This window comes from Onychomys torridus, chromosome 13 (genome assembly GCF_903995425.1).
Source record: "Onychomys torridus chromosome 13, mOncTor1.1, whole genome shotgun sequence".
NCBI lineage: Eukaryota > Metazoa > Chordata > Mammalia > Rodentia > Cricetidae > Onychomys > Onychomys torridus.
Genome location: NC_050455.1, coordinates 36,155,556 through 36,181,258, shown reverse-complemented (window position 1 = coordinate 36,181,258; position 25,703 = coordinate 36,155,556). Strand labels below are relative to the sequence as shown.

The following is a 25,703-nucleotide window of genomic DNA, read 5'->3' as shown; positions in this document are numbered from 1 at the left end:
CATTTTGTTGTTGTTGTTGTTTTAAAATAAAGTTGAACGAATGAGAAAGATTGTAGACCTCAACAGTCCCTTGATTGTAGTAGACCTTCCCTTATCCAGGGAAGAATTTGAGGGCTTCACACTATTTCTAAAGCTCTACCCACTCCTTCTCCTTTGGGGCTGTAGACCTCCTGAACTGTCTACAAAAGTCAGGAGGGTTCTTTATATAACTATTTGTCCTCGATGGGGATTTGATTCCCCAGGAGCTGTGGTTTTATTCAGAGATTTTTGTGACTGCAAGGATTAGTTCTTACTTCATGGAAAGAGGTATTTCACCATGGTGTGTATTTATTTGTTTAGTCTCTGGGCCTTTCCAAAGACACAAATTAGCACATCATTCTTTATTGCTTCCTGCTTTCACTCAGCTGTCCCTAAAGCCAGCTTTTAGAAGAAGGTCTCGTATCCCTCTCGTGCCTTGCTTCTTGATGTTAGAATTAGAGTGGCTCCCCCTTGAAATAGGTCATTTCGATAGCATGGTGTGTTCAGGGGGTCCATGGCTGAGTCCTGCGGGCGGTGGTGGCACATGCCTTTAATCCCAGCACTCGGGAGGCAGAGCCAAGCGGATCTCTGTGAGTTCGAGGCCAACCTGGTCTCCAAAGCGAGTTCCAGGAAAGGCGCAAAGCTACACAGAGAAACCCTGTCTCGAAAAACCAAAAAGAAAGAAAGAAAGAAAGGGAAGGGAAGGGAAGGGAAGGGAAGGGAAGGGAAGGAAAGGAAAGGAAAGGAAAGGAAAGGAAAGGAAAGGAAAGGAAAGGAAAGGAAAGGAAAGGAAAGGAAAGGAAAGGAAAGGAAAGGAAGCTCTTGGGATAAAGACCCTTGTGAGGAATGTTCTGGTGAAGGAGAATACATTGCTTTAAAAGATGTCTCTGATTTGACTTTCTTCCCTGCAAAACAGTTACATTTTAAACACTGCTGTTTTATGTGATTTACAAATACAGTTTGCAAACACAGGATAACTTAAAAGAGGATGACCTGTCATGTCCCGGCAATGGAGACATTAGAGCAGTAGGTACCACTGACTGGATAGCACAAGGCCTGTCACATCCTCAGCCTCTACTCCCAAGCAGTGACTTCAAGTGCCTTGATTTGGGCAGCTTGGCGCACTGCAGGTGACTTTTCTGCCTTCGATTTATCTTCTCTTCGTCCTCAGATCGGTGGACAAACTACACTGGAGCTAGAAATAGGTGTGGCAACAGTAATGTTAATGAGACCAGACTTTGAACTTGGTGTTGAGCTCTTACCTATTCATAAGATCCTAAGAAATGAGGAAGCAGACCACAGGCAGCAGAGCAACATTGGGGAAGGTGGGCTAACCTCTGATTCATATGACAGGTATACTTTGGGCTTCCCTTAGTCACCGGTGCTCAGGGAGATATCTCTATTCTAGGACGGTGTTCAGAAGATCTGAGTTTTTCCTGAGCCCCTCCCTGAGGGTCCTGGAATCCTCCATGATATGCTGAGGGGAAGCAGAAAGGACCAAAGTCCTTACAGGTCATTGGCCCGAGCACGGTCACACAACTACATCAGAGTGCAGGGGAGGTGCGGGAATGTGCTGTGGTGTGATCCGGAGGAAAGAGCAATGGCGTTTGGTGGACACCTGGGGAGACTCTGCCATATCCACAGATGCCTGTGGGCCTGGCATGTGTGTGTTACCAGTGGAGCAATAGATGAGTAATAGCCACATGAGTGTGAAAGACTTCTATTGTTCAAAAGAAGGAGGAAATCCAGGGCTTTGTGTAAAAATTTAAAATCGGTGTTCAGTGTCTTCTCTTTCTCCTCATTTTTTCTTTGCCTCTGTCTCTGACTTTATCTCTCCATATTAATAGTGCCAAATATAGCTCACAAGCACCTCAGGTATAACCTATTCTTTAGTGTAAAGGAGCCAGACCCAGGTTGGGCTCTGGGATCAGCGGGTGGCGGCTCCTCATCTCACTGTTTGTAGCCTACGTAAGCCCTTCACCTTTGGGGCCTCGGCTCCTCTGCATTTAGTTCATTCCGCAGCTGGGCTGACATAGGTGCAGAGGCCGTCTGAGTTTTGCTAGCTAGCATGCATGTTTTTCCATCTTGGCTGATGCCACACTGTTCTGCCAACCAATTGGAGGTAAAATTCCAGTGACTCCTTCTGGGATTTAATCCACAAAGGAAGGACTCATCAGGCAAAAACAAATCCAGAAATGTAGCTCATTCTCTGTGGAGTGCATGGCTCAAGAGATAATTGGGGCAGGTAGATTTTCCCGGTAATTACTTAGAAATGCCTTAGTTTAAAATGCTTATTTATTGGCCATTCCACTAGGATATGGAAATCTGTCTATTGTAATGGGTTAAGAGCCAATCAGACATACTCAAATTTCACACTACCCTAATTACAGAGTCTTGATCAAGTAAATTGTCTCTCAAAGTCTCCATTTCCTTATCTGAAACTAATAGATTTACTCCAGCGGGCATTTACATGGATGCATTTGCAAGGTGCCTATGAAGTACTTTGCATGTTAATCCCTGTTTAAATATCAGTTTCTGTTACTGTTGTCGGTGACTGGTGGTAACTCAGCCCTGTTATTTTATTTAGATCGATACTTTGGAAACTTTTGGGGATGAATTTAGCGGAATGGCCAGATGCCCTTATGATGCCAAACATGCCAACATCGCTCTGTTCGCAGGTAAATGACCTGATTTCCTCTCATTCAGTTTGTTTTTGCATCTTTCAGCCTGTGGCTGAGAAGCTGCTCAGAAGGATCTGTGTAGTCAATGTTGTACTGATTCTCTGGTGAATACTGTAATTAAGAATGCCTCTTCCATTTGAAATTAAGATGGAAACTGTAGCTTTGCTTCTTGAAAGAAGTCTCTGCCTCACTCCCACAGGCTTTTGGAGCCTTCAAGAAAGGATGATAGCACAGCACTACATGGCTGAAAGCAAGTTTGGGCTCAGATACTGGAAAACCTTCTGTTGAACCATCAATGTACATCTCATACTAGAAATCAGGTTGATGGCATTCTATGGCATGCCTGTCCTGGCCACTTCCCTGCTTTCCATTACCTTCTTCATGAGACAGCGCTTCTCACAGCCTCAAAGGCTGCAGGTCCTCTTGTCTACATACAGAACAAAAAGGGAGAGAAGTACAAGGAAGCTTCTGGAAGCTTATTCACAGCAGTAGAGCAGTGGACTTCTCAAATGCCATTGATCTGATTCGACTACATGCCTCCCTCTGACCAAATGACCATAGTGTCTGAGAAGGGGATGCTGATTGCCTATGGGCCACCATGTTCCTGCTGAACAGGATGTAGAGAAGTAGCTAGGAGGCCATCGTTTTGCAGTTTAGTGAGATTTTTGTGTATGAGTATGTTTTAGGAATTCATTGCCAGCTGTGGCTGTGGAAGTGGATGCAGAGAGGTGTTGGTGTAAGAGGGATTCATTGTTCTGGGATGCAGTCACACCACTTCTTCCCATCATGACAGCTAACACCCAACATAGCCTAAGTGGGGAGGGAGCTTTTAGACTTGGATTATAAAGCAGAGTTAGTTCCTAGCTCCTTCTCTTTCTCCCATTGTGGGTTGGTCCACAGGGACAGAGTGCAGAAACAGGAAGGTCCCCCCCGCCAGGACAGCACAGTTTTGTTGGAAGCAGCCTACACTGTCAGCAGCACACGGTCAGGAAGAAAAGCAGGGGGAGATTCAGTGTTAAATGGAATCTAAACAGAGGACTTCAGGCAGCCTGGCCTAGAAAGGGGAGAGGGGCCCAACTGACTGAGGCTACCCAGCTTCCAACAGCTACAAGGAAAAAGGCATGTCTCCTTATCCAAGCAGGAGGGATATTGGACCATTATTTTGTTGTTGGGATGTTTGAAATCTTATTAAAACAAAACAAAACAAAAAAACAACTAAGTGCCTGTTAATGGAAGAGCCTAGTTAGAATTAAATGGCATTTTTACCAACAAAGGCAGAATATTGTGCAAATAAGAGATGGCTCAGAGGTTAAGAGCACTCGCTGATCTTTGAGAGATCCTGGATTTGCTTCCCAGCACCCCTACAACCATCCGTAACTCTGGTTCCAGGGGATCCTATGCGTTCTTTTATTTGGCATCACTGGTCACCAGGCACATACATGGTGCACATACCTACATGTTAGCAAAATACTCATACACATAAAATAAATGAACCTAAAATTTTTTTTTAAAGATGTTTATTTAAGTTTTTTTTTTTAAATCAACCACAGAATCTACATATGGAAAAACTTAGAGAACACTATGTTATATGTAAGTTTCTTTGCAGTGAATTAATGGAACTACGAAGTTCATTAAAATAGATCAAAGAGGGTTAGGGAGATGGCTCTGTGGGTAAAGCACTTATCATGCCAGCATGAAGACCCGAGTTTGAATCCCCAGAACCCACATCAGAGCTGGGTCCAACTCTCAATGTTCCTATAGAACAATGGGAGGCAGACACAGGAGAATCCTTTAGGAGTTCAAAGGCCAGGTCATCTAGCTTACACAGCAGCTCACAACCAAAAGACCCTGTCTCAAACAAGGTGAAATGTGAGGATTGGCACACATTTCCTCTGACCTCTACATGTGTGCTGTGGACTAGGCACACCCGTACCCACACCCACATTCACACCCATACATATCACATATTCACATCATACAAATACACACAGATTTAAAACATTAATCAAAGACTACATTTTTATTTGTTTATGTGTACAGGCATTTTGTGCACATGTTTATTTGTGCACCAATACATGTCTGGTGCTCCTGGAGGCCCGAAGAGGGATTCAGATCCTGTGCGACTGGAGTTACAGATGGTTGTGAGCTACCATGTGGGTGCTGGAAATCAAATCTGGGTCCCCTGATAGAGCAGCCAGTGTTTATAACTGCTGCATCATATCACCACCCTCCTCAAATGAATTGTACAAAGTTTGAATACACTTGGTTTCCATTTAATTGACATAGATCTTATTATTCTTAATTGTCTCATTTGATTGTTTTGGTTGCAGAGTATTTTCTAATAGCCAGAAGTTCAGAGCCTCGCTTTCAATTGTTTTTCCTTCTCTTTGCTTTTGGACGTACCTTCCAATACCTCCCCAAACAGAGAATTCCTAAGGAAGGGTCAATTTGAACTCAGCTCTCCTCAGCCTTTGGTTCTTTGTTTTGACCACTTGTATACCACAATACTTCCATTTTGTGAATTTTGGGAACCCAGAAGCAAAGGTCTGTTAAAGCTAGATTGGCCGGGCTTAATGAATCTCATGACTGAGGAAAAGGGGGACCATGAGTCTCAGGATAGAAGTAGGTATCTAGTCAACCATTGGAACTCTCCCTCTTCCCCTCACCCAGTCAGGCTCAGGTCATCCATATTTCTGAATGGATTAAAAACCTTTCTTGAAGAAATCACTTTCTTGTTGCTCAGGGCTGCCTCCTAATCCAGTTGACCATGGCTTGGTGGCAGTAGCAGCGGCCAGGAGTCCTTGGCCTTGAGATTTCGGTCAAGGTCCATCTGATCAAGTGAAGCAAATAACATATTTACTCTGTTCCCTGAGCTGCTGCCCCTGCCATCGTTGCTTAGAAAAACTGCCATGCAATTTAAAAAGGAAAAATGTCTCCTTTCTCAGGATCCCAGTTTAAAACAGTAAGGAACGTGGGCCAAGCATTTTCTTAGTGGCTCGTGGATTTTCCCAGTTGTCTTGTCTCATTTGCCTGACACAGGAAAGCAATCGGGGGGACTTCTTCACTGTTATCCATCCCTCCTTTCTCAGTAACCTGTTCAACTCTTTCTCTCTTCTCCTAAGATGGAAAACTCTACTCTGCCACAGTAACTGACTTCCTGGCCATTGATGCAGTCATTTACAGGAGCCTTGGAGACAGCCCTACCCTCAGGACCGTCAAACATGATTCAAAGTGGTTGAAAGGTGAGCAATTAAATGAAGTGAGGGAAGAGGGGATGCGTACCTCATAAGAGATTTAGAGTCTGCATGGACCAGACTGTAGGTTCATTTTAGTAATGGTTTCTGACAGATAAAACCATGTAAATTGCATCTTTTGCCTCCATTGATTTATTTACTTCCCTTTTCTCCTTCCCGTGAGCTCCTGGAATATTAGCAAAACTCCCAGTGCCATGACACTAGAATACACCTGCATTCATCTTTCCCGGCCCCAGACTCTCATTTCAGAGTCCCACATGAAAAGAGCTGAACAGAGTACTCTGTTCACGAAAGGGGACAGGGCATGAAGTGGTGGGGAACAGGAAAGTAGCTATTCACAGCCCCGTGCGAGTCAGGGTGACGGAGCCATGCACACGAACTTCTCTAGGCAATCGGGACATTCACTGCGGAAAATAAAACCAGTGAGATTTGCAAAACGTACTCATTCTTCACTCTCGGTTGCAAAGCTTGTGAAAGATGTACTTTGTAAGCTCAAGTGCCTTCTGAAATCACTAGCACTGGTACTTGTGAAGTCATTAGAAATGGTTAGTGTTAACCACATGTCTAATAGCCCAACACTTGCCATTAATAACACGTCTTTGGCTACACTTGAGTAAAATTCTCTTAACACCCTGTGACATGTCTCCAATTAAAGTGCCTGTTTGTCTGCAGAACCGTACTTTGTCCAAGCACTGGACTATGGAGACTATATCTACTTCTTCTTCAGAGAAATTGCTGTAGAGTATAACACCATGGGGAAGGTAAGAGGGGGAGAGTGTCCCCAGCGTGTATGTAACGTTGTCAGAAACCCATTTTTGAACCCAGTAACAACACAAGCAAGCATGCACAGAAGTGACAGGCTGAGCTGTCTGGAATTCCAACGCACTTTTTCAGAACAGTAACAAATTACAGGGAACCTCTGGAATATTTCCACTGAAGATCTAACCAACAGATGTTTGGTACTTTCATGATGAATTCTGAGTGTTTTGAGATGTAGCTTCCAGGTACAATTTTCCCTTTTAATTGAGTTACTCCACAGAGAGAAGAGATACCCAGTATCTTTAGGCAAACTGAGTCTTGGTTTTATTGTAGAAAGCAAGAGAACAGTAAGAGGAGGTTTAGTTCAGTTATTATTATTATTTTTTACCAGACAGCAGATCAAGGTCACTAAGTTAGAGGGCACGAATAAAATACCAGGGTGGCTTGCACGGTTAGAGGGACTCATTGGAAGTATGAGATTTCAGGCCCCAGAGGCAGCCAGTGGGGATGGCAGAGATGGTGCATACAAAGTGTGCTTTTGTCTGAGGAAATAAAAGCTAAGCAGTCTGTATGGAAATGAGTTTATGTGGCTGGGAGCTGATCCCCTGAAGGATTTATGGCTCCATATTAAATGCCATCGCCTTATCTTTTAAAACATTCTGTTTCTCTGCTGAGTTTTTTTTCCTTTTTCCCCTCCCTTTTTTTTTTGTTACTGATTTTAGAAATGCAATATTAAATTAAGCACCTTGTCGTCTGTTTCTGTTGTTAGGCAAAGGCATATTCTTCTAAGATCTTCCGCATTTCAGAAGGAAATGACCACATGCCCTTTTCCCCATATGCTTTCCTCTGCAGGTTGTTTTCCCTAGGGTGGCTCAGGTTTGTAAGAATGACATGGGAGGGTCCCAGAGAGTCCTGGAGAAGCAGTGGACATCTTTCCTGAAGGCTCGCCTGAACTGCTCAGTGCCAGGAGACTCTCATTTCTATTTCAATATACTCCAGGCAGTTACAGATGTGATTCGCATTAATGGCCATGACGTTGTCTTGGCAACCTTTTCCACGCCTTATAACAGGTAACCATGCCCTAGCTGTGTTGACCTAATATGTTCTTCCCAGCTCCCTTTCCCCTGGGGAACAGATTCGCAACTGATGGGAAAGGAGCCCTCGCTCTATGTAGATATAAAGCACTTTGCTCTGAGTTTTCATCAGTGAACTAATTAGAATTTATGAACATTATTAAATTAAGGTTTTTAGGCAGCATAAGTTACGACAATATCTTCTGCTTATATGACTGACATATAAATACTTTAGATGTGATTCCTTTCCTGTAAACCAAATTTTATTGTCCTCTTTTTACACATGAAGAAACAGCTTAAAACATTCCATTGCTGGATCACATAGTTAGACGTAGAAGGGGCGGGTCTGGCCCCCAGTGTTTTCCTCTGATCTCTAATAGGTCATCTGATGGTCCTGTTTTGCTTGTAGTATTTCCCTGAGTGAATTAGGATTCTGTGTGTGTGTGTGTGTGTGTGTGTGTGTGTGTGTGTGTGTGTGTGTGAGTGTGAGAGAGAGAGAGAGAGAGAGAGAGAGAGAGAGAGAGAGAGAGAAGACTGGGCATTTATCGAAATGCCACAGGGAGAGATTTAGGAGTGAGGTGCACCTGCCAAGGGTCCCACCCAACATTGCACTTATCCTCTCACTTGAGGATGCAGACCTCCATGTCAAGCCCCGGTGGCTTCAAGCAGTTGGTTCATGGCCCAGATCCCAACCCCAGCACACGTACCTCTGGAAGCGTCTAGCGAGGGCTCACGGCCGTCAAACACTATCCCTAGAACTAGTGTCTGTCATTTCATTTCTATTTCTATGTTTTGTTCATCAGAAATTTTAATGAATTAAGTGACACGTGAATGATTGCTCCCAAAGCAGGCAATAGGCATGTAAACGACAGAAGAGGAGACTTACCATCTTTCTCTGGCATCCATCTCTCTACATAGCCAATAAGGTTTCAGAGCCCAACACTGTTGTATAAAGTGAGCATGACTCTGCGTATAACTAACTCCTGGCCATGAGCTCTAAATGCACGTGTCATGCTCTCCCGTCTATGTAGAACTGTAGAGATGCTAAATGGAGTATCCTCTTTTGAGAATACACTTAGGATTCTACTTTTTACCAGGACTTTCCTGAACTTCATGAGTGCCTGGATTCCAGGCATGAAAAATGATAAGATTGGAAGATAGCATCTAGAAAGACATGCCTAGGCATTGGGGAAAGCCCAGAAGAGAGCAAGCTGAAGGATGAACTCATGCTCCTCAATTACAGGGAGGGCAAGTTTCAAGAATGCTCACTGCAGATAAATGAAAGCAGGAGCTTATATTGCTGCAAGAAGTATTCAGTTAGATTTAGGTAAGCTTCGGTTGTCTATAGGGATTTTGGGACTTGAGGATAGGAACGATATAAACCATCTCAGGGCTTGAATATTCACATTTAAGATCCTATCTATTTAGGGTGTTTGGAAAACATAGTCTTGGTACATGGGAATGCAGAAGGTAGTGGAATTTAGGAATACATTTCTAGTGTAGGGGTTTTATTTTATTAAAAGTGTGGATTACTTTGTGATTATAAAACCATAATGCATTCTTGTGTACTATAGATAATCCATTTATTTTCTTAAGTAGCCCTAAAATTATCTTCTGATTGTGATTATGTGGTCTCAGAAATATTATTTATTCAATAAGTTCAGACAACCTAACTCGGCAATCTACAAATGTTTTTACCATTTTCCTCCTAAATTACGTGTGGCCTTTACTCAGTATCATTTCATTCCCCTCCACTTCCTTCTCCACACATGCAGTCTTGGTTATGCCAGATTACTGCCAAGTCTTGAGGGGTCCCTCTCTACCCTGTGGAAAAAGAGCAAGCAAGCCCCTTGGTGAAGCACACCAGCCCCAGCATGCTCTGGCTCCCTTCCCTCCTCAGCCTCTTTTCTCCAGTATTTTGTTGCACACTCTCTACCACAGACTTCCCAGACCTATAGTCTGGTACAGGAACATGCCCTTCTTTCTCTGCAAGGTCCTCCAGCCTGACCAATGTCCACCCATCAGACGCCTGTGGAGGGGTTTCATGTCATGACATCCTGTGCTAACTCTTGCACAGCCCTCACTGGCTTGCTCTGAATTTATTATAATTATCTTCATCGTAAAATATGATCTAGCTACTGAAGGCAGGGCCATGTTTTCTGTGGGCTTCACAATACTTCTATCAGCTCATAATTCTCCCTCCAAAACAAAGGGGGCTCAAGAGGCAATGAAGAAATGATGGGCTTCTCCCCCTTTGAGTTTACTGTACTAACAAGCCTATTCTTTGTTGATGCTGCAAATTTGATTGGCAGACACATTCTCTTTGCGCTTATGATCCCTTTATTTGTAGTGCTTTAAATTCTCCCTGCCTGTGATAAGAATTTCTTCAGAGTATGCTTTTTAATGGGATGTATAACAGCTATGTGAGTAACACCTGTGTGAAACGTCCTTTGCAGCATCCCTGGGTCTGCAGTCTGTGCCTATGACATGCTTGACATTGCCAATGTTTTTACTGGGAGATTCAAGGAACAGAAATCTCCTGATTCTACTTGGACACCAGTTCCAGATGAGCGTGTCCCTAAACCCAGGTATGAACAAACATTTATTTATTTGGCTCTTTTTAACTCTGAACTGGTGAAACTGGCTTCTCTGATAGTGAGCATCCTGTGGACCACACGCTGGTGCCTTCCATCACAAGCTAGGCAGATAGAGTTTTAAGGACAACAGAAAGACACGCATGATCATTTGTATTCATCCTCTTTACCAGAACCCAGAATTATCTTTATTACCTACAAACCATGACTTTAATCTTCTGCTTAACCTTTGTGAATGTGGTTTGCCCAGTACACTAGGTAACAGGTGCTACTATTAGAGCTAGTCCCATTGGTGTATAGGTGGAGAATTTAAGGACCAGAAAATAAACTATATTATGGAAGTTAATATAACTAGAGAGATACCTCTGCTGTGCCTCCCTCTAATTTTATATGAACTCTTTAAATTCCAATAAAATGTGAAATATAAATGATATTTCCTTGACAGGGAGTGGTGGGGGACAAGTGGGATCAGAATTGAGTCCAGGCCGCCAGATCAAGGATAAGAATTGTTGAGTTGGTACAGTGGGTTGCTTTTCTGCGTCCACATACAATATAGTGCAAGCCCTTTCCAAGCTGTGGAATCGCTCCCATACACGACCCATGACACTGCAGAAATTTCTTGGTTCTATAAAATCTCTTCATATGCTCCCATTAAAGAGGTAACTCTGGAAGAACATTTCTCCCATCCTGATCCCATGTCTTCCAACTCTGTGGTACGTAGTCCACACCTTCACCTTTTTGGTCTAAGTTCCATGGAAATCTCTCCATTGAATTTGTGTGGCGCTGAAAACGAGCCCAATGTCTTCCTGGCTTTTTGTTTTGTCTTGTTTTCTAATGATGTCCCTTAGTCTCCTATCCTCCCAAAATATCTACAAGTACATTTAATTGAACCAATTTAGATATTAGGAGCCAAAGAAGCCCCGTGGCCACACCTTTCGCTGAGTTGCCTGGCACATTCCTTTTCTGTTCAAAGCAGATCAATGTGAAGGGACACTCTAGGGACCAGATAGATTACCTAACTCAGCACCTGGGGTTATTCCTCACTGTCTGAATAAGCAAGAAAGGGAGTTAAAATCGAGGGACTGGTTTCTAGGGAAAAAAATATATATCTACCTTGGTGTGTGAATATGGTGTCACTCGGGCATTACAAGGATGTGTGATAGGTGATTTTCTCCCATGTCAGTGTGTTTACCCACATGCTTCCATATACTTGTCTCATCTCTTTTGCAAACAGCAGGCTGATTGTGGAGGGCTTGCTAGTTGTAGCTACGTGGTATGATGAAAGGTTGTGGAGTGGGGGTGGGGAAGTGGGGGAGGGTGTTCTTGTACAGTTTCCTCTCCTGCACCAGCAGGCAGCTGGGTGTCTAGACCGCAGACTTGAGAATTCCCTAATCTGCCTCTGCTGAGATTTCCATGGAACTCCCCAAACCACAGGATTTTTTGCAAAAGTTCACCTTAGCAATCTCTCGGTTCAGTGGTAAGAAACTGGACTTTCAGGAAAGAATCTTAACGTAACTGGCTTTTCCGACCTGCCCAAATCTCCTAACAAATGAAAAGTGAACTAATAAACTCTTAGAGGTTGTAACATTGAGTCTTGATGGTGTGTACCCCTGTGGCTGAGAATCTGTTTGCCATGTGTTAAAGTATTAGCCTAATCCCCTCCTTTGTAGAACATATACCTTTAGAACAGCAGTTCTCAACCTGTAGACCATGACCCCTTTGGGGGGGTTGCATAGCGGAAATCTTGCATATCAAATATTTACATTACAATTCCTAACAGTAGCAAAATTGCAGTGAGGAAGTAGCAATGAAATAATTGTATGGTTGGGGATCACCACCACATGAGGAGCTGTATTCAAGGGTCACAGCTTTAGGGAGGCTGAGAGCCACTGCATCTAGAAGCTCCAGCAAGGTGTCCTGGTTTGCTTTCCATTGCTGTGATAAACACCATGACCAAACGCAATTTCAGGAGAGTTTATTATAGTCTGTCATCAAGGAAAGCCAAGGCAGGAAGTTGACAGAGAAACCACAAGGCACACTGCTTACTGGTTTGGCTCCTCCAGCTTGCTCGGCCACCCTTCTTACACAGCCTGGCTCACTTCCCTAGAAGTGGTACCATCCACAGTAGGCAGGACCCTCCTGCACCAATTACTGATTAATAAAATGCCTCCCAGACAAGCCCACATGCCAGTGTGACAGAGACAATCTCTCAGTAGAGGGTCTTTCTTCCCAGGTATGGCTAGGTTTGTCTCAAGTCAACAGACAGCATAAAGCCTGCCTGCGATGCATGTTCCCCCGACACACACTCACTCATTCGGTTCCAGCTCCGTCTCTGTTCATTGGGGTTGGTTTGTGCATCTGGAAGGGAGCCAAGCTGCCTGGAGATGAAACTGAGCTGTACCAGCTAAGGCTTCTTCACAGAATGAGGAGGCGGTCCAGAGGAAATCTCAGCATATTGTACTTGGTGGCATTCTGCATTGTTCAACTTCCTCTTCGGTGCCTGCGGTACAGACTCCTTCATGCCAGATGCTTAGAGAAGCAGTTCATTCAAAGAATTTGCCAGAAGGCATGAAATAACTCTTCCCCTCAACCACCCCACCCTTTGTCTCATTTTAGGCCAGGTTGTTGTGCTGGCTCATCCTCTTTAGAAAAGTATGCAACCTCCAATGAGTTTCCGGACGATACCCTGAACTTCATTAAGACGCATCCACTGATGGACGAGGCAGTACCTTCCATCATCAACCGACCGTGGTTCCTGAGGACGATGGTCAGGTGGGTGTCAAGCAAACTGCGTGCCCCAAGTGGATTTCCTTGACTCTATCTTGTTCTCCTCGTTCCTGTCAGTGGATCATGCTTCGAAATGCCACAAACATCTTCTGCTATCCTGGGCATTGGTTCAGCAAGGAAATGTTGACAGGCTGGGTAGATGCCACCAAATCCCCATTGCCGCCTTCTCAGTGAGAAGAGTGCCAGCATTTTCAGGCCAGTTCTACACATGCCAGCAATTAGAAGAAAGAAAAATATTTCCTTCCAGATTAGCTTATTAATCCAATCTGTGCGGTGCGGAGGAATGGTGAGGGAGGAGCCGTGGGAAGAAGTGGTTACCTGCTTGGTTACACATGATTGGGTTGCTGGCGTGACGGGACACTACATTCGGAATGGCAGGCCAGCAGGAGGGAGTCATACCTTAGTATTTGTTATCTGAAGTGATGCCAACAGAGAAGCAGTAGCTGACTGGAGATCTCTGATAGCATCCAACGTCCTTTGTGATGGGAGCGTATTTTCAAATAAGACAGCAGGCTTTTCTAGATCGGCAGTCAATAACACAAAATGGTGAGTTTACCCCACGTTTAGTCCCCTGACTTTTATTAAACTATGAAATCTCGCTGGACTATAATCTAGCCACCATGGCCTATTACTTAGGCTGGTGTTTTCTAGTTTTTTTTCTTGGTACTTAGGGCAAATAAGTATCCATGAAAAGTGGAATGACCAAAGGATTTCCTAGAAAGAGGATACCCACTAGGACTTAACTGTCTGCTTATCTCTCTCTGTTCCCTTACCAAATGTGGCTTGGCTTCCAGGTCCTGATATTAGTCCTGCTCTGAGCCCTCCACCTTCAGGAGCCTCCTTACTCCTCTGTGCACACTCAGAATGTTCTCTAGTCTTGCATCTTGTTAACAAACACTTTGTGCTTCCTAGGAAAAGCGTGGAGAATGGCACCCACTGCTTTCTTTCTCGATGTTACAAAGAAATGCTAAGTACAGTCACTTCTTAGGCCTGCCCTCTCTATTGGTACCATCGGTCTTTTCTTCTTGCTCATGGAAGGCACCATTGCTGAGTGGTTTCACATGGTTGTGGATACTTACTTATTATGGAACTTGGCCTCTGTACACACATACTTCCTTCTCCCTTTTGGAACTATACTAATGTTCTGTATATGAAAATAAAGGGCCAGAACAGCTTGAGAGTATTACTAACATGCATCTATTTTTCATGACATTGTTACTAGAGAGCTGTGTTGTGGTTGTTTGAAGTGGAAAGGGGACCTTTGATGACAGACTAACGGAGAGCCTTTTCTCCTCCAAATGTGATCCTGTCACTTTAGATACCGCCTGACCAAAATTGCAGTAGACAACGAGGCTGGGCCGTATCAGAATCACACTGTGGTTTTCCTGGGATCAGAAAAGGGAATCATCTTGAAGTTCCTGGCCAGGATAGGAAGCAGTGGTTTCTTAAATGGCAGCCTTTTCCTGGAGGAGATGAATGTTTACAACCCAGAAAAGTGAGTCAAACATTGGGTCCTTCCTTGGTAATTATTTGTCATGTTACTGCTACCCTTTCTGCTCATGGAAAATCATGGCCGACCAGATTGTTTATGTAGTTTTTCAGTTACTTTTCACACCGTCTCTAAAAAATGTTGAGCATTAGTTTTCCTTGCCAATAATGTCTCTATTGCCACTCATGTAGGGTGTCTACATAAGGGTGTCTTAGATCAGGAGGTGAATATGTCGGTCCACAAATGGAGGACAAGGTTGGTGGCGGGGGGAAAGAAAATTGTTCGTAAGAATCTCCTGATGGTCTTCTCCTACCTCATAAAACTAGGTGCAGCTATGATGGTGTAGAAGACAAAAGGATCATGGGCATGCAGCTCGACAGAGCAAGTGGCTCCCTGTATGTTGCATTCTCTACCTGTGTAATTAAGGTGCCTCTTGGTCGATGTGAGCGACATGGGAAGTGTAAAAAGTATGTATTTTGTCTCATAGACAATTAGAAAATCAATAGTTGTCAGAAAGCAATCCTGGGTACCTGACAGTCATCCTTTTCCTGCAGAACCTGTATCGCCTCCAGAGACCCATATTGTGGGTGGGTAAAGGAAAGTGGTTCCTGTGTCCATCTGTCACCCCATAGCAGGTAAGGAGCCTGAGGTGTAGGAGGGCAAAGTGCCTTGATCACCCTTCATGCAAGGTGTAGGCTTGGCCGTGTTCGCTCACACCATCAGCATCCATCCCTCTGTGGATGAGAATTTCAGGCGAGGAACTGACATTCAGAGACTCAGCATCGAATGTGGCAGAGTGTCCATAGGATCATCCCCCTCGGACTAGAGTGGTTAAGAACGTGAGGGGAAACACAGTGGGCTTCAAAAGTATTTCCTAGAAAGTGGGACATGAAGATGCATGCCTTGAGCATCATGGTTGAGGACAGCAGAGAAAGGAGCCATGGGGTACCAATTAGATTAGTGGATGCTTTGTCACAGCTAATTGACTATACAAGGCTGAGAAGAAGTGGCAGAGCATTTGTTAGCCCATGTGATCATGCTTCAAGCATGCTGTTCCCATCCCATAAAGCTTTCTCCTGTGCTGAACCAACCTTGATCTTATCACTCCTTTGTCTAAATCACACAATCAATGTTTGGCAGTTTCCCAGTGGGTCCCCAAGATCAAGACCCTCTTCTCTGCCTGTGATTTTTTTTTTTTAACTTCAGTGGATGCAAAATCTAAAATAACATTTGGAAAAACACATTTAAAGCATGTCTCAGAGAAGTTGTGTACAACGCAAGTGAGGTGTCCAGGGCAGTCTAGGACTCTCCTTCAACAACAAAAGAAAGCCTCCCCAGCCCCACCTGTGAAACAACTATTTTCCTCTGCTGGAAGCATCCTTTTTGCTTTTCAAATAGCTAGACAAGTGGGAAAGCCTATTTGGTGAGCACCATCCACATAACTGTGAAATATTCTCTCGAACAGAGTTAATGATAACTGTAAACGATAACCTGGAAACCTGAGGGCTACAGATGACCTACTGTACATTATTAGCATGGCTTTGAAGGGGCCCTGCTGACTTTTCATAGAGTCGGAGCTTTGTATCTTTTTGGGAAAATCCTCGGGGTGGAGCAGAAAGAATCAATGATTTGGGGGGGGGGCACTGAGAGGGGTCTCATCAGTTAGTTGTCCTGTGTTCAACAACTGACCAAAGGTAACACAGTTTTTACAAACTATTTTAAAGTTATTACCAAAACTCTCAGAGACTTCCTTTAAAGCCTGCATTCATATTTCAATGCCACGGGCACTGCTCAACACATGTGTAGCTCTGCTGGGAGAGTGGGTTTGGGGACTGGATGGATACTGGCTTTCATTACAAGAAATCCGTATCCTGAGAGGACAAATTTAGTTTTCATCCTAGCCAATGACATTAGAAGCTAAATACGGATTATTAGATCAAGGTGGGACATTCAAAGCCGTTTTCTTATGTGGCATTTTAGAAATATAAGCACAAAATTCTCCCGAAGGACACTTCCAATGGACAAGTCTAGTGGGATTGTTTTAAAAATCAAAATGAATGGTGATGACCAGGAAGGGAGGAGGAGGAGGAAAGGAACACTGAGGATTCAAATGAACAGGGAGAGCACACGATCTCAGCCGGGATCCGCCTCTCACAGGCTCCACATGCTCACTGGCCAGTTGTGCCTTTAAATGCTGGTTCTGTGTGTTTTGTCGGCAAAGGGGATAGAAAAGGGGCTTGGGGAAGCAAGGATAAGAGTGGAGAGGGGAACGGAGAGGACCAGACCCTTTCATCTACGCTTCCCATAGTGCTTACACGAGGAGTTAGCGGTAGCATGAAAACTTTTCAAATGTTTAAGGGGTGCTTGGGGAACCAGAGCCAGGAAAGGATGAGAATAACCCACAAACTAACTTCCGGTGTAAGATCAGAACCCACTGCTACCATAGCTTCTCTTTGGAGTTTCATATGAAACTCATTTTTATAAGCTTCAGAGAAATGTTTCTCTTTCATGCTGGCCTCTCGGCTTAGCAAACGGGTCACATTTTTAATCAAACTAATTTTTTTTTTCTCTTTCCTTGTCCTCCCATTTTTTTTTTAAAGAAGACTGGCTTTTGAACAGGACGTAGAACGTGGCAATACAGACGGTCTAGGAGACTGTCACAGTAAGTAACATTTTTAAATCTCTGTCTGCCTATGGATAAAGATGCTTTTATCGAATGGTCTAGAAGCCTCACGCCACATGTAGAACTCAGTGCAGCCGACTCTGGGCATAACAAAAAGGAAATGGTGTGTGTGGAAGCCAACATCGCCAGGATCATCACGATAAATATAGCCACCTCTCCCATTATTCTAATGCTGTCGAACAAATCCATCCTAGAGGATATTAATTATAGCAAAGCATTTACGTCAGTATTTCCATTACAAAAGTGACAATTTTGTTGTTTTTCATAATGTGCTATTACACTGCATTTTAGCCAAATAATCAACAGCTTAATCATTGCGCTCTAGCTTTTTAATTGAGTGGGGCTATTTTAGTGTTCTCTAACATATTCACCAGCGAAAGTAATTATTTTTCAAAGTATGGCTGTATGAAACCATTTGAGATAGGAACAAACTTAAGAAATAACCCACGAGCAGAAAGCAATTCTAAATGTCCTCTTTGTAGAAATTAGCCCACAATGTCATTCTCAGAGTTAATGTCACATACTAATAAGTGGCAACATTTTACTTAGGATTTTCTAGAAGAGATCTCAGAACTCTGTCCACTTGCCTTATGATCTGATCAATATCAGGATTCTCTGAAAATGCTTTAGTGTTGAGAGCTTAAATAATAGTGCTATGCTCTTAGGAAATGCTCTCTGGTTTGTTACTTTTCTTAAAACCACAGTTGGAGTTTATCAGAGGTTTTTTTTGTTGTCGTTTTTGTTTTTGTTTTTGCTTTTGCTTTTAACACCGTCTCTAAGACCTAGGGTTAAGAGAAAGAAAGGCATTCAGGAAGGAGGCAAGACAGATCTGAAAATGTGGCTGTGGGCTTCTTAAAGGAAAATTAACTAGTTTGTAATTTTTAAAAGTTCCATGTGCTGAATTTCATGAAATTTGTGTTCAAAATGGCTCTGAAAAACAGCTTTTAAGGGAGCAAAACGGAGTGACTAATAGTGTAGGACTCTATAATAAAGATCATGGATATGATTCCAGGTTTGGTTTTTGCTTTTTATTTTTTTGTTTTGTTTTGTTTCTTTGTTTGTTTGATTGTTTGTATGTTTGGTTGTTTGTTTGGTTGGTTGGTTGGTTGGTTTTTCCAAGACAGAGTTTCTCTGTGTAGTTTTTGGAGCCTGCCCTGGAATTCACTCTGTAGACCAAGCTGGCCTTGAACTCCCAGAGATCCACCTGCCTCTGCCTCCCAAGTGCTGGGATTAAAGGCGTGTGCCACCACTGCCCAGCATAAGTCATATAAGTACTGAAATTTCAGACTAGGTTGTCATTCAACTTTCTATTATATTATTTTGCAAGAGATGTAGAAAAATCAAATGATGAGGGCAATTATTAGCCTTGTCCACAAGTTCTTGTCCTTATGTAATTTGCATTATTAGTTAAATATATGGCCAACATTTTCATTTATCATATCTGCACATGAAATAGTTACACATCAAAATTGGTGTAGGAGATGTGTTATTACCCAAACGTCTGTGCTATGGTGTACGATTATTTACCTGGATCGGTAAAATGGTTTGAGATTCAGTCATTGCATCTTAATTATCATGTGCCTTGTAGTGATAGGGTTTGGGGGGAGAGGGTATGGGGATGTTACAGATACTTAAGTTAGCTTTAGAAAATATTTTCGTGATCTGGTGGTATAAGTGTCTGTAGAAAAACAGCAAGTTAGATTTGGTTTGAATCAGGAAGTATACAAAGAAGATGCTGATGTGTATAAGTGTGTGTTTAAGTGCCCACACATACCTGTGTTCTCAGGCAGAGGAACCTAAGAGAACAAGTCTATGTAAAGTAGAAGGTTCCAGGGTAGTGGTTAGTCTTTACATCGAGGGTCAGCTGGAAAGTCCATTCCCTCTTCCTCCACCTTTTACCGTACAGAAGCTGAGACCATGCCTCTGCCTGCCCTCTGTCCTGGAGGCTTCTCTCTGCATGCTCCTCCAGAACAGGAACTGCTTGTATCCCACAAAACTTGTGTATGTGTCCATAGTCCAGGGGTGTTTGCATAATTGCTTCACTGACTTTGACACACTTAGAAAACTGGTCATAGAGAGCCAGTGTTTGGTGAACCAGAGATCTGACCTTGACACCAGCACACAGACCTACTTGTGTGGCTTCCCAAATTTGGGTTTGCAGTTTTAATTCCCAAACTAAACGGCTGATGAGTTTAGAACGTTATGGATTATGATACTGGATAGTTCTCTCAGTTCATTCATGAGGATGGAGCCAGCTAGAACATGAAGAGAAGTTCTTTCTTACGGATGTGGCCGAGTTCTTTTATCCACAGCCGTGCCCCTTTGTACAAAATGGAGCGCGGCTTCTTGACTCTCATACGGTCATTGCAGTGACCATTTCCTCTGCCAACCCTTGGGTTTCCTCTGCCTGTTAGCAGTGGGTATGGGGGAAACGCAGCAGTGGAAGAGATCTGGAGATAGGACTTTGGACTGAGTAGGAAGCAGCTTAGGTTACAAGCAGGAAGTAATGAGCAGTTTCCGGTGTTGGGGCTTCCTCATTGGCCCAGTTCTCATTAGCTGTCCCCACTTCCTGTGTGCAGCTCAGTAACCACCGCCCTGCTTTTGTCTTTCAGATTCCTTCGTGGCACTGAACGGTAAGGAAGATGTTACTTTCATAATTTCATGTCCATGGAAATCTATTGCACTAATCCGCTTGCGTATTTTTAAACCTTAGGTTTCTTTTTAATTAATTTTTATCCTCATTTTTTATAGACATTTCAACTCCTCTACCAGATTATGAAATGTCTTTCAACACAGTGTATGGTCAGTTTATTGATGATATATATATATATATATACATATCAATATTAATACTTAAAGTTACTCATCTTTGGTAGTTTCTAGTTTTCATCCCTAATCAGAGACCAGATTCTTTGTTACTTCAGGGCCCCAATTCACTAAATGTATTTCTAGATTTCACTATGCTTTAAAAAAAAAAAAGCATTCTGTTTATATGGGACAGTTGGTAAGGGAGAACAAATCTTAAATATTTAATTCATATAATATGAAACATGCCAACATTCAAGAATTTGGTAAATACATCTAATGGATTCTCAAGTGAAAAGAAATTTCTTCATTTTGCATATGTTTGTATATAAGGAGATTCAAAACAAAAGAACAGTGGCTCTAACTCATAAACTGTAACCCCCACAATACCATCTCCTCAGTCCTGGTTGTCAGGATAACCTCCCCCAAAGAGGAATTCCATATAGGGCACAAACACCAGGGTCTTATGAGGCAAACGTGTGCAGTGTAGCATGATTTGACCAACAAAATTTAAGTTCAGAAAGCATTTGAATACTTAAACATATTTTCCAGTGCGATTTCTTCAGAATGTATATGAGGAAGTGTGAGGCAAGGGTGTGCTGTCCAAACAAGATTTCTCCCATTGTTCTCTGCCTGAAATACACAAGTACTAGTGGAAGTTCAGGAAGTATCCTTACTTCTTTTTTGTGTAAGCCAAAATGCACCTGCTTCATTTTTGTCTTTTTAAAATAAATCCCCAAATGTCTACTTAGTTAAATGGTTGAATGTGTTTTTCAAAACATAATATGAAAATGTCTCTGGGGTATCAAATTTAAGCTTTTGCCTTTTAATTCGGACCATGAGTTCAGCCATTTGTACATTTCGTAGATTTTGTGATTGAGATATACAACAAATGAATAGTTAAGGGGACAGTGTTTAAATATAAGGATAGGTGAAAATGGAGGGAAAGATGAAAAGAAGGAGGAAAAACACACGGTTTAGGATGCAGAGACAAGTTCAAGGTGTTACAAATGTGCTCAATCCCCCTTGGTAAATTTCAATCCTCAAGACCAATTAGCATAAATTAGAAGGCTCATTGAAGTCTTCAAGACTGTTTGAAAAACCAGAGCTGTTCAATACACTCCTCCTGCCCAGCCCCCTCCTGGTGGGAGGCAGGGTGGAACAGAGGAGTCCCCAAGATTTCCCCACCTTTGGCACCCTCTCATCTATGATTTAAACCAGAATATTGAACAGCACACCAGGAGAAAATTGCTCAAAAGGCAAATGTCATCTGGCTTAACCTTAACCTTCTGGAAGGAAACCACTTAACACCTGTTCTTTTGTGATGTCAGACTCTGCCATCATTGCCTATAGCTGAATAATTTTTATCAGATGTTGAGAAATCCAGACCTTGAAACTAGTTGAACCAACAGCCTTCCTAGCATTCATCAATGTTCAAGACCAATTTTCACTCCCAGAGAATTCTTTGAACATATGATTAAGCTCTGGGATGCTCTTTATGGACAAAAAAAGGGTCATTCTTCAAGCAAGTGAATCTTTCCTTTCCTCCTCAAACAATAGGCATTTATTAATTTTTCCATATGTTAGTGGAAAAATAAAAACTTTATAGGACAGTGCTCAGTTGTGAGCCTTTGACCTAAAGCTTTTGTAAGGAAAGCAAAAGGTGGGGCTTTCCTTTAGTTTCTGATCCTTCCCATTGCAGGTAGGAGCTATTCAGTATGCAGCAGTTAGGTGACTAATTGACCATAAAATGAATGGTGGTCCACCACAGAGGTCAGGAAGTTCCTAAGAGGGTATAGAGAGAGGCTTTTAAAGAAGAGAAAACATAACATATTTTTTTTAGAGATAAAAGAAAGAGTGATACTCTATACAGTACTTATATAGTCTCATAACCGGTGGCTATGTTGACATTGACTAAGAAAATATTGAATTAATTCACCCAACAAATATTTGTTGAGTGACTGCTCTGTGCCAGCCAATGGAGTAGGGGCAGGATTTGTAGCCTCCGAGGAAGGACCTAATGTCTACTTTTACAGGCATGAAGGTAGATGAGGAAGACAGTCCAGAATGCACCTGCACCGTTAGTAGTTGTGTCCTCTGTAGGTCATGCACTTCCTGGCTAATTTAGGCCCAAAGAACAAACCACAAAAATGGCATTTCCTTTCTCAGGTGAAGGGATTGTTTTAATGTGCTCTGCGAGCTTTCTGTTGGCCAACGCTGTAGGCAACACCAGTCACATATGCAAGAACCCCTTTTAGTGAATTGGGTCCTGACTGTCTTCTCTTCCTCTCTCTTCCTCTCTGTATTGAATTAGTGTCCCTTTTATATCTAATCGACTACAGTCATTGTTAACAGTTGAGCAGTAGGAATGGTCTCTAACCTCTAGAATGATAGTGACTTGTAGATGTAGAGAAACGACATCATGCATGAAAGTTAACTTTTTGGTTATATCTATAGTTTTTGTATCTTTGAAGACCATCAGAGCATCCATTCTGTCCCATTGATTAAATGCGACCTCTCTTATTGGACTTCATGACTGCCGCCAACATATTGACATGCCATACCATGTCCACAAGTCATTTTGGTTACAAAGACAGTGTGTACAGATCATATAGCCTGTAAAGTCAAGTTGTGAGAAAGAACATCACAATGTCCTAGCAGCTGTACTTAGGCATGGAGAATCAGCATAAGAATACTCTCCTTGCTTGCTCACAGAAGCTGCTGGTCTCCACACTGTCACCTGTTGGCTCTAAATTTTTTGAGGCTCAAGTATCTGTTCTCCATTTAATTCATTGCCAACCCATGCTTTCTGTCCTTAAGCACAAGTCTAAAAGATTGCAAAGCCTTTTTTTTTTTTTTTTTGAGTAAATCAGATGCATAGTTTCTCTAGATTTACATACAGAAAATCGAGATGTGGTGTGTATTAGACTAACACTTCAGAGATACGAAGAGGCTGATTTCTCACATTTGTGTAAAGCATTTTCCTACCTAACCACCATCTGGTCCACATTAATTTCCTCTCCTAGCCATAGCTTTCCATCACCAATGAGTTTTCCATGTATCTGTAGCATATGGTCCAGGAAATCTTTCTACAGAAAATGTGTCCCTTAGGCATATATTTCCCCTAGATTACCATATTAAGAAATGTTCTCACTAAAGCGTACTTATGGCATTACCATAAAATTGCCCCTTGAACACAGTTAAATTGAAAGTGCTCAAAACGCCTATCAATTCAGGTAGAAGAAATTCTTGCTACCTGAAGGGGAGAATAACTCCCCGCCCCCCACGACCACCGCCACCTCCCTACCCACCTACAAAGCTAGTTCAATTTGTTTTCTTATGTTGAGTGCTGAGTTGTATTTTAGGCTGGCCATATTTTTTTCTTTATGTAGTTTTGAATTCATAAAGACGTGGAAATAAACATATTTTAGACCCCAGTGCAAGCAGGAAGGAAATTCTTTTTTCCATTTCTTGGGCTGATTTCCCCAATCCTGTTCTCTTATCAGCATTGGATGGGATGCAGAACTCAGAAACGCAGTCTCTTGAAAATCAAACATTCTTTGAGTCTTAAATGAGCATATTTTTAGCAGTGGGCTCTGAAGCAGACTATTTTCAACAAAACAGATGTTGGGAGCTATGTGGGAACCACACAGGTTCTATGCTGAGAGAGACTTCTGAAATGTTACTGAAGCTTCATGATAGCATTCAGGTGTGATGGGTCCAAAGAAATCACCATTGCTGACTCGAACCTCTTCTCTTGACTTACTTGGCGCTGGCAGCAGCAGTTCAAGATGAATGCTGTTTTTAAAATACATTGTTTTAAATTTGTAATCCTAAAGTCTCCTGGGACTCCACCTTCTGATGATAGCTGCAGATTTTAAAAGAATGGAGAAAGATTGGATGCATTCATCAATAGAATCTATCTTTCTGGTGGCCTGTATTTTATTTATCATGTACAAGGTGGTCATATCCTGAGGCTAGCAGTTTTAGAATTATACTGAGTCTATTCTCCATTGTGCCAAAGACATTGATTACAAACATGCTTGGTTTCTTTCCCAGGCTTACTTGGAACATGTTCTGTAGTGCCTTGACTGGCTCCAAGCTCAGAGCAAATCTCCTGCCTCAGCCTCCCAAGTGTTGGGTTCACAGGCATGAGCTATTATGCTCAGTAGTCTTTTTTTTTTTTTAAGTGCTCAAGATGTTACTTTAGGCGAGATGGTTTAATAATCCACTCAAAAGTCACAGAGAGGCTGTATTTTATTTCTACAAGAGAAGACTGCTAATCAGACTTCTTTAAATCATTTTGACAGCCGAGATGAAAGGATCCGATACAATCTGCATTTAATCTCGTGGCATGATGGAGAGGAAGCTTCTAAATGTGCTCACAGGAAATGTCTAGGGTATCTGCCATGACTCCCGGTCTCACCTGCCTTCTGGCACCCTCCTATGCTGGGCCACATTCGAGATCGAAATCTACCTTTTTCTAGTTTATCCTTCTCAGTCAGTGAGGCCACAAAAATAATGTCTCATACATCTGAGTCATAAAACTCAAAAACCAGCTTTAGACACAGAAGGTGCGCCCGTTACAACAGGTAGCATAGGAGGCTTCCTTGCCAAAGAGGTGGGAGTGGACCCCTTGGGAGAGAGAGCATCTCCCAGAATAGGAATGCCCATGAGGCTGAGCTGAAACTGAACACTAGACACACTGTGGAGCCTCGCTGGGAAGGGCTTGAGACAGGCTGTTATTTGTGATGGGAGAGGCCATCCACTGTCATCGATGCCCCATCAGTCACAAACCATGTTCCTGGAGTGCCTTTCACACTGCCACGGGAAGTGTTCTAGGGAAGGGCGTTTGTATTTCTTGAGCATCTATGGAACAGGCACTGTGAGTGACACCTTCATTCTATCTTCCTAATTCTGGAAGGGGTCACTGTCCCTATGGTGTGGCAGGGGACAGGGTAAGTGATTCCCAAGGCTCACCCAACTTGCAGCTGAGACAGTCTCTGGCCTTTTGTGCTTGAACTGCAAGGTCAGAGGGTCTTCTGCCTAACACAGCACAGTCCGCCCCTGCCAGCAGCAAGCCTTGTCATTGCTAAGGCATACCTCGGTCTCAAGGTCATCATGGGTGTCCTATCTCCTGGCCTCTGAGCAAAGGGAATGTGTTGTGTAGTGATGTTTCCCTAACTGTGTTTGTGATAAAAACAGGGCATTCCAGTTCCCTCTTCCCCAGCACCACCACGTCAGATTCGGCATCCCAAGAGGGGTATGAGTCTAGGGGAGGCATGCTGGACTGGAACAACCTGCTCGAGGCACCCGGCAGCACAGACCCTTTGGGGGCAGTGTCCTCACATAACCACCAGGACAAGAAGGGTAAGGCCTTGGAAGTGCCTCTTCCTCTGGAGGGTGGAGGGGGGGGGGGGGGGGGGGGGAAAGGGGAGGACTGTGTACCTGCTTCCAGCTAAATCTAGTAGCATTGGGAACCTCCTGTGCACCCTGATTGAAAGCATCTTAGGAAAGACTGCAACCCAGCCCTTGAGTCCAGGCCTGTCCCCCAATTGTC

At 43.0% G+C, this 25,703-nt stretch overlaps 1 protein-coding gene across 7 annotated transcripts in view; it reads left to right on the top strand.

The window, feature by feature from the left end:
* Sema6a (semaphorin 6A) overlaps positions 1–25,703 on the top strand; it is a 122,487-nt gene that overhangs the window by 73,961 nt on the left and 22,823 nt on the right. Inside the window, exons 7-19 of one of the 7 annotated variants that reach the window (XM_036204715.1) lie at positions 2,606–2,696; positions 5,822–5,941; positions 6,626–6,714; positions 7,565–7,782; positions 10,242–10,373; positions 12,996–13,151; positions 14,485–14,661; positions 14,982–15,122; positions 15,210–15,290; positions 17,259–17,317; positions 19,951–19,971; positions 20,090–20,140; positions 25,349–25,513. In XM_036204715.1, the coding sequence (XP_036060608.1) occupies positions 2,606–2,696; positions 5,822–5,941; positions 6,626–6,714; positions 7,565–7,782; positions 10,242–10,373; positions 12,996–13,151; positions 14,485–14,661; positions 14,982–15,122; positions 15,210–15,290; positions 17,259–17,317; positions 19,951–19,971; positions 20,090–20,140; positions 25,349–25,513 (1,501 nt within the window). Of the gene's footprint in view, positions 1–2,605; positions 2,697–5,821; positions 5,942–6,625; positions 6,715–7,564; positions 7,783–10,241; positions 10,374–12,995; positions 13,152–14,484; positions 14,662–14,981; positions 15,123–15,209; positions 15,291–17,255; positions 17,318–19,950; positions 19,972–20,089; positions 20,141–25,348; positions 25,514–25,703 lie in introns of all 7 variants that reach the window. The other 6 variants (XM_036204714.1, XM_036204717.1, XM_036204716.1 and 3 more) reach the window with 6 other exon arrangements.